The 12,301-nt window shown below is 39.5% G+C and overlaps 1 protein-coding gene across 4 annotated transcripts in view; it reads left to right on the top strand.

Annotated features, from left to right (window-relative positions):
- Ap2b1 (adaptor related protein complex 2 subunit beta 1) overlaps window positions 1-12,301 on the top strand; it is a 111,933-nt gene that overhangs the window by 22,474 nt on the left and 77,158 nt on the right. For all 4 annotated transcript variants that reach the window (XM_048437816.3, XM_048437818.3, XM_048437814.3 and 1 more), the window contains exons 5-6: window positions 823-1,068; window positions 10,940-11,130. In XM_048437816.3, the coding sequence (XP_048293773.1) occupies window positions 823-1,068; window positions 10,940-11,130 (437 nt within the window). The remainder of the gene's footprint in view (window positions 1-822; window positions 1,069-10,939; window positions 11,131-12,301) is intronic.

Genomic DNA, 12,301 nt, shown 5'->3' with positions numbered 1-12,301 from the left:
AGTGGAGGGGACATAACCTTTCCAATTCTCTGTCTTTTTTCCTGAACAAGAATAGAAGAAAGGGGGTCATTTCTGTTTATAGAGCAAGTCTGCTAATAGTTCTAGGGGTGGCCACACCGACTTACTAGGCAAGTGCCTAGTAAGATTGAATCCTGTTGGACCTTTCCTCATTGTATGTATGCAACACTTAAAAGATTTCTTTCTGGGGCTTGAGAGATGGCTTTGTGGTTAAGAGCACTTGCTGCTCTTGCAGAGGACCCAAGTTCTATTCCCAGCACTCACATGCAGTAGCTCATAACCCCTTGTCACTCCAGTTCCAGGGGCTTTGACACCCTCTTGTGGCCTCTGTGAGTACCTTTACGTAAGTAAGCATATGGTACCTGCACACATTCATAGCATAAATCCTTATTTTAGATTTATTTAATGTGTGTGAGTGTTTTGTTTACATGTGTCTGTGTACATGCACATGCTTGGTGCCCACAGAGGTTGGGTCCGCTGGAACTGGAGTTATGGGTGGTTGTGAGCTGCTATATGAATGCTGGGAATCAAATCTAGGTCCTCTGCAAGAACAAGTACTTTTAACCTCTGAGCCACCTCTCCAGCTTGATAAATTTGATAAATTTCTTAAAAAAAAAAAAAAAACAAAACTTTTTTTTTTCTAAGCTCTTGAGTAGACAACTAAGACCTTTAGGGAAGGAATAGCAGGAGAGATTGGATTCTCATGTAGAATGTACTAGAAACTTGCAAAGTTTATGTCAACTGGAGTATTTACTTGTAATCATCTTGTATTCATACAGTTGCTTTTTCTTTTTTCTTTGGTAGGATTGTGAAGATCCTAATCCTTTGATTCGAGCGTTGGCAGTTAGAACCATGGGGTGCATCCGGGTAGACAAGATCACAGAATATCTCTGTGAACCCCTCCGCAAGTGCTTGAAAGATGAAGACCCCTATGTTCGGAAAACAGCAGCAGTCTGTGTGGCAAAGCTCCATGATATCAATGCCCAGATGGTGGAAGACCAGGGATTTCTGGATTCTCTGCGGGATCTCATAGCAGATTCAAATCCAATGGTAATTTATTGTGCTTTTATAAAGAGAGCAACATTTAAAATGAGCCCTTTCCGAGGCATGCTTAATACATGTTTTCTTTGAGACATTGACCACAGAGTAGTTGTGGGATACAGCTTTGTGTAATATATGGATTGTATACATCATATCCCTGGTTGTTTTTATTTTTAGAATTAGTTTTTCAGATAGTGGTCTGTGGTAATTTCTTGTATGAAAATGAAACTAAATCAAAATAATCTTTATTGACCAACTATTGTAATGTATTCTCAAAGAACTCTAGGATAAAATTGATTGTGTTCTGTGTATTTAGCAGCCAGAATATAACGCTTAAATTTTTTTTTTTTATTTGTTTGGTTTTGGCAGTGCTGAGGATTAAACCCAGAACCTTGTGCAAGTACCTTATTTCCAAACTAAAGCCCCATCTCAAAGTTGGAGTTTATTTCCTTCTTGACATCTTTATATTTTGTTTATGTAATGACAGATTGATTATTATTAAATTAAGCTCATTTAAATTAAGTGATTGGTTACCAAGTATTGGTACTGAGGAGGTGGAAGATTATTGGCCACTTTTCTTAAAGTATTTCCCCCAACATTCTGTTTGTGTGTTGAAATAAGGCTTCCTATATTTAGGATGGCTTCTAACTTGTTATGTAGCTGGTATTGAACTCTCTTGCCTCTCAAGTGCTGGGATTCCAGGCATATGCTACACTTGACTTTTTTGACTTTTTCTTTCTTTTTGAGACAAGGTTTCACTGTCTAGTCTGAGCATGGGCATGAGTCTCCACCCTGCTAAGTAATTTTCTTCTAGTACAGTAGTTCTTTGAAGATGAATTAACGCTAAGAAATAATAAGTAATGTAATGTTTTTTGTTGTTGATAATTTTTATTTATTTTTATTGATCTATACATTTTTCCCACTCCCCTTCTTTCCTCCCTGTAATCAGAGACTGTACTTTCACATCCCGGCCATCTGGACCCAAAAAATCACACAGGAACTATATTAATTACAATACTGTTTGGTCCATGGCTCAGGTATATTCCTAACTAGTTCTTGCATCTTAAATTAACCCATTTCTATTAATCTATGTATCGACCCAAGGCTGTGATTTACCAGTAATGTTCTTGTATCTTTCTTCTTTGGTGGCTACATGGCATCTGCCTGCATTCAGTTTAGTTTTCCTGCTTAACTGTATTCTGCTCTGCCATAGGCCAAAGCAACTTCTTTATTAACCAATGGTAGTAAAACATATTTATAGTATACAAAGAGGAATCCCACATCATCTCTCCTCTCTCCCCTTCCACCCTTTTCCCTACCCTCCCCCCATGCTCCCAACTTACTCAGGAGATCTTATCTTTTTCTCCTTCCTAGGTAGATCCATGTATGTCTCTCTTAGGGTCCTTTTGTTGTCTAGGTTCTCTGGGGATGCAGATTATAGGTTGTTTATCCTTTGCTTTATGTCTAATATTCACTTTTGAGTGAGTACTTATGTTATCACATAATTAAACTTTTATGAGTGGGGAGTGAATTGGAATTTGCCTGAATTAGGTGTCATCTTTTCCTAGCAAAAACTCTGTTCCAGTCAGTGCTTTGAGGTCTTGATTGTTCATCTTATTCCATGCCCTTGGCGTCATTATCCTTCTAGTGTAGCAGAAGGCCAAGGATGAAGCTTGTAATGTACAGTTTTCAAAGGTACACATATGCTGCATATCAGTCAGGGACTGTTCAACCGCTTTGTAGGATTAAGAGTAGACGTGGAAGAACTTGAACAATGACTTCCAATAAGGCATCATCACCACTATTAGAAGATGAACCCCACTTTTTGGTTTACTTTCCCATGCAGTACCACCTGGTACCCCTTTAAATATATATATATATATTATTTAAATATATTTAAATATATATTTAAATAATATATATAATATATAATATTATATATATATATAATTGAGTCTATATAGCCGTACTTTTTTTCTTTTTAAATTGCCTTGCATTCGTACGTGTGTGTGTGTGCACATGTGTGTGTGTTGAAGTGAGTATTGCCATTGTGTGCTGTGACTCTCTTTTCCTGCAATGTGAGTTCCAGGGTCCTTGGTCTCTTGGTTTTAAGTACCATTACATGCAAAACCATCTCACCAGTCCTAGCAATGCCAGTTTTAATGACTTGCTTGGCTGTACCAGTGTACCTTTGCCATTGTTGGTGGTTCACTCTGTCATTCTGAGCAACCATCTTTGAAATTCTCTATCCAAGGACAGATGAGGTGATAAAGTTCTAAGCACCAACTAGACAGGCAGAATATCTTGTACCCTGTGGAAACCTATTAAATATTCAGTGGAGCTAAGAATGGATTGAGGCAAAAAATAAACTGACTCCCACAAGCAGTTCTGGGTTGAAGGGAAAAGGCACCTCTGCACTCATGTAATTCTTCCCTATGGAACCTGTTACATTTTAGGGTGTGAGGAATGGAAAGCACAGCAATCAGATTTTTTGTTTGTTTGTGAGGAAACAGGATTTGAAATCCAGGTAACCCTGGAAGATCTGTATCAGGTCAGCTGGCAGCATGCATGCCGAGTTTGCTGACCTCATCTAAGCTTCCTCTGCAGAGGAGAGGTCTGATTTTTTTAAAAATACTTTTACAAATATAATAAATGGATTTATTTATTTTTGTCAGCTTAAATAACTATCAATATAGTCTAATCCTACTTGTTTCCTTCATTGCCTGGTATGTAATTTAAACAGGCGTTGATGGATGGTTTCTATTTAAACTTAGTATAGTATCCATAGTAAACCAATGCCCCCCAGAGTTGTCGTCGTTGTTTGTTTTCACTGTACATCCAGAATGTGTTGGAACTCGTTATGCAGCCTAGGTCAGCCTTGAACTGTCAGTCTCTGTCTCAGACTCGTAAAGGCTGGGATTACCACCACTCCTGACTGTTGGTGACATTTTTTAACTTGTCTTTATAACTACAAATGGAGAGGTGATTTGAAGAGACTTTACAAGTATGTTTGAGGAGACTTATAGAAAATAAGTTAAAGTTACTTTGTAGGCTTATGAGAAACTCACATTCTGGGAGGGCTCTCCCACTAAAGAAACCATTTTCTTCACATCCCCCTAGACTATTTTATTGTCTGTTTATTGTTGACTTACAGTTACCGAAAGTAACCTTAAGTAAATGCGAGCATTAGCACCCTGGTTTTCCTTTTATTGGTGGGATCAGATGCAAATAACAATTAGACCAAGTGCGTGAATAGCAGTGACATTCAAGGTCTAGTGGTGGCGTGTAGCGCGCTAGCTCAAACACCTCAGAAGCTCCTAAGGCTTTTGTGTCACTCGAAAGGAATATTTAATTTGTATTGCCTGTGTGCTAGGCACAGTGATGGATGCTTTTTATGTAAACTATTTCACTTGCTTTCATGTCTGTCTGAAGCAGAAGTCTTGCCATGTTTCAGATCAAGAGATGAGCAAGCATTCCAGAGGCTGCTGTCTCGATGGGATGTGGCTAGTTGTAATGCAGCCAGGATTGCAGCCTGGTTCCGAGTTCCAAACCTATTCCTGATCACCACTTTCATGGATATATGTGAAGAAACAAGCTTAAGTGTATACATACCCCACACGCTTTAGGTCTGTTGTGTTTTCATGTTTTAAAAATGGTTTAGAGTTGAATACATGAAATTCTTTAATTATCTTTACACCATTAATTACTACGAAGTCAACTTCTTACTCTAATTGTGGCTATGAGTCCTTGTCCCTTGTTTGAGTGATTTTCTTCCACCTTTTCTCATGCTGTCCCACATGGTGGCAGCACTGCACCATGTCTTAAAGGACATGAGATTCCCACCTTAGTGTTCTTACAGTTCAGAATGGCTTCCTAGAGAGAAAAGCACCTGAACATTTACAGACATGTCTTCAAATCCTTTGGTGGGGAGGGACTTTTCAAGACAGGGTTTCTCTGTGTAACCTCCCTGGCTGTCCTGGAACTCATTCTGTAGACAAGTCTGGTCTTGAACTTACAGAGATCCGTTGGCCTCAGCTTCTCAAGTGCTGGGATTAAAGGCGTGTGCCAGCAAAACCTGGCCAGAATGTTAGTATGAGAATACAATGTAAATCAGGAGGTGACAGTGCTTGGAGTTAGATCAGCTCTGAGTACTAGCATTGCTGTGCCTTGCGATAAGTAATAGAACTCTTTTTTCTTCTGTCATTTTTAGGGGTTCCTACCGATACTCCATTTTCCTGTAGTTATTTCACTACTTTATTTAAAGCTGATTCTCAGTGTCCTAGTTGCCAGAGGAAAGGCTAGCTTTGAGATAATATTTCTTGACTCTGTTTAGTGCTAGTGTTACACTAATGCTGCTTAATCTTCCTGGTTCCTCTTCTGGAAAATGAGAGATACTGTCTTCAAGAGTTGGGAGTATGCAGGCTAGAGAGAAGGTTCCATGGTTGAGAGGGTGTGTTGCTCTCCAAGTTCCGCAGCCTCTCCATCATAACTGCCTATAATTCCAGCTCTGGGGACTCCTACATCCTTTTCTTGCCTCTGAGGGCCCCACACTCATATGTGAGTGTGCGCGCGCACACACACACACACACACATAATAAAAAAATTTAAATATAAAAAAGCTTAGGCCAGGCCTAGTTAATGTACATCTTTAATCCAAGCACTTGGGAGGCAGAGACAGGCAGATTTCTGTGAGTTTGAGGTTACCATGATCTATATAATAAGTTTCTGGCCAGCCAAGACTACATGGAAAAGGGGTTGGGAGTATTAATTGAGATTTTAAACTGTACCCATTAAAGAACCTGGCATATGCCAGAAGATGACTACTACTGTAATTATGAAGTAGACATTAATTTAATACCCGTGCATTTTTATAGAATAATATCTTGTGATAGCATCAGAGTTAAACATTCACTCAGTTGTGGATTTTACTAGCCCACTTTGTAAGTAAGCTTGTCTTCAGGATGAAGACACACTGGGAGCTGCAGGGAAACAGTGTCCATGATTTCTTCACAAATACCAGAATTTTAGAAGCGTCATTTGATAAGTATGCTTGCAGAAAAACAGTGCGCTTTTGAATGGAGTGCTCTCTAGAGTTTTGGCCGTGTTAGTCTCTTCCTTGCTTAATTTGGTTTTGCTCTCTGGTATCTTTAGTTTTCTTTCTACAGCTAACATATATATTAGGATCTACGGTTTGAGAGATTCCCTTGACAGTGATACCATGTGTGCTTTGCACTTTAGTGTTGAGTACAGTTCTCAGACCCTCTGGTTTACTACAGAACCCCCATGATCTCCATCTTCCAAGCCTTCTGTCACTCTCATCAGCCCTGGGAAATACCCATTTTCCACTGTAGTGGCATTTCACTTGTGTTTTAATAATTAAAACTTCATCCTGAAGGTCCATGTTCTGTGAGGTGTGTGTGTGTGTGTGTGTGTGTGTGTGTGTGTGTGTGTGTAGGTGTAGGCCAGAAGGATGAGTGGCTGGGATTCTAACCCGGGTCCTCTGAAAGCCAGCCCATTAATGCTGAGCTATCTCTCCAGTCCTAGATACCAGCATTGTAGAAATCAGTTTGTGTGTCCAGAAAGCTCAGTCTCCCCATTGATAATGTTCTTTCCCCTCCTGCTTTGTAACATGAGGGCTGGCTTGTTGGGGTATCTGTTCCTGCCCAGTACCCCACAGCCGGCAAACCCCTCAAAAGATCACACAGAGGACTCCATAAGATTATAAAGCTAATTGGCCCATTAGGTCAGGCTACTTATTAACTCTTATAACTTATGTTACCCCATTATCCTTATGTACGTTAGCCACATGGCTCAGTACCTTTTCCAGCAGGGGCAGCTTACATCTTTCCTCTCTGGTGGTCTGGGCAGAACTGGCAGAGGGAGCTTCCTATCCTTCTCCTGTTCTCCTTGCCCCACCTCTACTTCCTGTCTGGTTGACCCACCTATACTTCCTGCCTGGCCAATCAGCGTTTTATTTAAAATATGATTGACAGATTACAGACAATTCTCCCGCACCACTGCTTTGGTGTTTTGAATCAGAGGCTTATGTAATTAAGACTGGCCCTGAATTCCTAATTCTCCTGCCTCCGCATCCTGAGTGCTGGGATTGCAGGTGTGTGCTGCCACATGTGACTGCAAATGCAGTTTTAAAGAAAAGTTCCTTGAGAACTCTTTTTTTTTGCCTTATGTGCTCCTAGTCTTTCTGAGATTGCAGCAGCATTCCTAAGATAAAGGATCATTTCTTAGGGAGGAAATATTAGACTTGTCTTACCAGTTCCCATACAGAGTGACACTGTGACCAAGGGAAGCCGTGTTTGCTTCCTGTTGGAGTTTACCTTGGCTGAGCTTGCTCTTTGGGCACTTCTCACTCTGTCCCTACAGTGGTGTGTTCTTCTTTGGAGAAGGTTCTTTGGGAAGAAGTGATTTCTAACTTATCATTTTATCTTTAAATTTTTATTTCAAAAAATTGTAGAAGCATTGGCCAAAAAAAAAAAAGAGAGAGAGAGAGACCTGGTGTACACCGGTTGCCCACTTGTCAACTTGAACTCAGTCTTTTCCTTCATCTGCCCCAGATGCAGTGTGATTGACTGGCATCAAGTTATCACAGCGTGGGAGCACGCTTTACTGACTTGAGAATGTAAAGCACTCCACCATGGGCATGCCTTGGGTAATTTCTGGAAACCCAAGAGTCTGAATTGATTGGAAGATGACAGTGAAGAGGTAGAAGCAGCCTTGGGTGGTTTCAGAGGAACAGGAAGTCTGGTGCAGGGTGGAAGAGCATCTCATTTGCCCTGTCACTTTGGTGGTGACTTGACCAGTAACCTCTTCCCTCCCGCAGGCTTTCCTCAGCGTGGCCCTCTGATCTGATCTTTCTGTTTATTTTTATTAGCTGACTTTTGAGTATTTCCTTCCTTGTTTTAATATGATAGTAAGTAGACATTGCCTATTTAAGCATCAGAACTTACCCTTCATTAGTTGCATAACACACTTCCTTTAATTTCTAATTGCCTGTAATGGTAATGAGGGGATTCTAACTCCTCATTGTGTTTAATCTCTCTCTGTTTTCTCCGTGTCTATTTTTAGTTCCTCAGTTCTCATCTTTTTTATTACCAAACCTTTTATTTAACTTTAAACAACACATGCATGCACACACACATGCACACACACACACACACACACACACACACACGGTAGGGGTGAGGGAGATGCATTGATAGAAATGGTAATTATGGTAGGAGGTTTCTTTTAAACTGATGACATGGTTGAATGTGTTGACATAGCAGTCAAAATAAGCAGTTGACATAAGACATTTTAATTTTTTTATTCTAAAATAAGGTCAATCATGCATGGGAAATAAGTTTTTTTCCCTGCATGTGAAGTTCTTGGGAATGATTATTATTTTTGTTTGTTTAGGGGTTGTTTGCTTGCTTGCAGACAGGGTCTTGTACCCCAGGCTAGCCTCAAACTTCTTCTGTAACTGAGGATGACCTGAACCACTGATCTTCCTGCCTCCACCTCCCATGCTAGGGTTATAGGCAGTGTTTCATTCTTTATGCATTTCTGTTTTACTAAATCTCATGAACAAGGATGGAATGAACAAAAGCCTTTGAGAAAAGCTCACATATGTTATTATAGATGATACATTAGGTCAGATTTGTTTTGTGGCAATGAAATGTCTAATTATATTTACTCAGCAAGTCTTTGATTCTTTTCATGTGGGACTTTTTGTTCTCATCACCAAATTATAGCTTAAGAGAATTCTGTCTGCCTTCCTTATCTTCTACATAATGATGACTATTGCTACATTGTACTATGTATTAAATCACTCTCTTGGATATTTGCTTTCTCTGTTTATTTTCATGATTAGTATAATCTGCCGAATACCTAGGTAATGTGAATAATAACACTGATAGCTAGGTTGTAGCCGTTGTGTTTCTGTCTTGCTAACATGACTGTAAAACTCAGTTTCTAAGCTTTTGTCAGGGGATTTTAGTAAGACTCGACTATGCATCAATGTCATTGAATTTTTTTTAAGTATTGTTGAAGTTGGCTCTTGGTTCTTATTTAAATTATGAAATACTTATGGTCAGCCATGCTAATCTTAACATATGGACTTTTAGTGTAAAACATATTTTAAAGCTCACCTGTACAGACCCATTCGGTAATATTTTCATTGTGCTGTTCATGAGTGCTTTTGAAATTTTAAAATAACTTTGAGTATTCATTTATATTAGAAATAATCTGTAATTTTTATTTAAAACTCTGACCTTGTTTTGTAGCTACACATATTCTCCTATCAGTGAATCAAGGTACAAGTGTACTTTCTTGTCTAGGGTAACAATTTTTCACACCATCTCAAAGAAGAGGATATATTTAAAATATTATATTTCATTGAGTCTACAATTTCATCAACTATAACATATATGATTAGTTTCTATATCCCTGTGAAGAACATTCTCCACTAAAGAATGGGTGATTGCGGGCTAGAGAAATAGCTTAGCAGTTAAGAGCAGGTCCTGTTCTTCCACAAGACCCGAGTTTGATTCTTATCAACCATCTGTAACTCCAGTTCCAGGAGATCAGCATCTCTTCTGGCCTTCGAGGGCACCAGGCACATACATGGTGTGTATGTGAACATATAGACGAAACATCCGGGCGCAGAATAAACCATGATGGTTGTTTATAAATGCACTCCAGTTTTAGAGATGTTAGTGCAAAAAAACCTTACTGTTGTTACTTGATGAATTATGGTAATGTTATCACCTTAAATTTGTTTCAGGCATTGTGGAATTTCTCTGTTTTTGTTTTTAAAGACAAGGTCTCTCTTTGTAGCCCTGACTGTCCTGGAACTAGCACAGTAGACCAGGCTGAACTCAAACTCAGAGATCCACCTGCCTCTGCATTCCAAGAGCTGGGTTTAAAGGCCTAACATGGAAAAAAAATAATGATTTATCTTATTTTATATGCATTCATGTTTTGCCTGCATCTGTGCCTGTGCAAGTGTGTCCTGCAACTGGAATTACAGATAATTGTGAGCTGCCATATGCATGTTGGAAATTGACCTCAGGTCCCCTGGAAGAGCAGTCAGTGCTCCGAGCTGCTGACCAACTTCTCCAGCCCCATAAATATTTCTTAATGTATAACAAAATTGAACTTGTACCCTCAAGCTAAAATTAGTTTATGAGGTAGATTAAATTCTCCCTGATTTCCAGATGAAAAAAAACACATGGTATAGAGATTTTGTGTACTCATGAATTATGGTTTCCAGTACATTTACTCTAAGGTATTCAGTAATACTGAATAACGGACAATGTCACCTCCTTCTTGTCCACATTCATTTATAATTTGGCCTAGATTTTTCTGTTACACAATGCAAATATTTATTGAGATTTTACTTTTGACTTTTTTTTTTTGTGAGGTCTCATTCTATATTGTCCAGGTTGACATGGAGCTTACTTTGTAGCTAGCCCATGATAGTCCCAAACTTGAAAGTATCCTTTTTGTCTCAGTCACTCGTGTGTTGAGATTGCAGGTATGAGCCACCAGCAGTTTAGCTTCGTTTTTTTACAGCTGTTGCTATGTCTTGATTTTGGCTGCAGTTTTGAGTGCAGCTACAGTGGTTAATGTTTCCGTAGTGAATCATCCGTGACTCTACTAATGGATGAATTACTCTAATTCTGGAGTGCCTGACTACTCAGAAACTGTATAGGCTGTCATTGGTGGCTTAATGCATGTTTTGAAAGCAGTTCATTTATTTCTGTCTAACCGGGTAAAATGTTTAGGAGCGAATTGAGAGCTGTGAAGTGATCCTGCCAAGGTTTTTGTTTGTCATAGCTTTGGTTTTCTGGTATATTAAAATCATTATCTGTTTCTTTCTCAGGTGGTGGCCAATGCTGTGGCAGCATTGTCTGAGATCAGTGAATCTCACCCAAACAGCAACTTACTTGATCTGAACCCTCAGAATATCAATAAGCTGCTCACAGCCCTAAATGAGTGCACTGAATGGGGCCAGATTTTCATCCTGGACTGCCTGTCTAATTACAACCCTAAAGATGACCGGGAAGCCCAGAGGTCAGTCTGTCTTACTGGACATAAGCTGATGGTCCTGCCTGACTGAGTAATGTCTAATGTCTGTTCCTAGTGTAAGAGGCTGTCAGACTGAGGAAGGCAGAGGATGTAGGGGACATTGCTGTTCCCAGCATATTTTCTCACTGGAGTTAGGGACACCGTAAGTGCTAAAGCACATCAAGAATTTAGTTGTTTCTGTTATACTTCTGCCAAAACCGCCATCATATTGTCACCCATCTCCTAATTCCTGGTCATTTGGTAAACAAAAGTTATGTCTTTCCTTGTAATGACATGCTGTCTATTCTGTTAGATTCTTCATACTAGTTACTGAGCTGAACAATAATAGTTAAGTGTTTTAGAGTCAGCAACACAGATGTGTCTTGCCCTTGTGTAAAGAAGTCTTGCTAGACTTCCTTTGGCTCTTTTGAGAACGGCTTGATTGCTCCACTCAGCCCTTTACCACTTCCATGTTGCAGATTTCTTTGACTGTCAGACCTTTATTACCAAATGTCATCAACACATTAAGTGCATTTCAGTTTACAAGGTTGGAGTTACTACCCATTTTTAAATTGAGCATGTTGTATATATAAGCACTGGACTAGGCAAAGTACTTCTGAAGAATTGCTGACTCTTCATTAAAGTTGACATATTTTAATTATGGTAGATAAGAACCTTCCTTGCCTGGCTGAAGCTGATTTCCAAGCTACTAGAATGTAAGTTCTCTTCTCTTGTTTGGGAAATGACTCCCTCTGGACCTAACTAAGACTGCTGGTAGTTTCTTTCCATCATTGAAAGTACAGTTATATTCTGGAGAGAACTTTACCAAGAATTTTGTTTTCTGTTGGCCATTGACATTGCACTCATTAGTTTCCTCGGCAAGTACTTACTTCTTAAGCCCATGCTATGTTCTGGGTTCTGTTCTAGGCTGTGAGGATTCTACAGTGAACAGGCAAAAGTTATGGTCCTTATGCACCATTCACTCTGAGGGGGTAGGAGTTTATACAATGTGGATATTCAGGAATGTAGGTCATAACTCATGACTGCTAACAGAGGTACTAGAAGGATCTAAGAAATGGCAGATGTTTTAGAGTAATAGACTATAAAGAGAATGCCTTCCATCTCTATAGTTTTGTTTGTTTTTAATCGGGGTCTATGCAAACTTGTGACCCTCCTG

This window comes from Myodes glareolus, chromosome 9, assembly GCF_982192425.1.
Source record: "Myodes glareolus chromosome 9, mMyoGla1.1, whole genome shotgun sequence".
Classification (NCBI taxonomy): domain Eukaryota; kingdom Metazoa; phylum Chordata; class Mammalia; order Rodentia; family Cricetidae; genus Myodes; species Myodes glareolus.
Note: the sequence above shows the minus strand (reverse complement) of the source record. Positions and strands in the feature narration are given on the sequence as shown.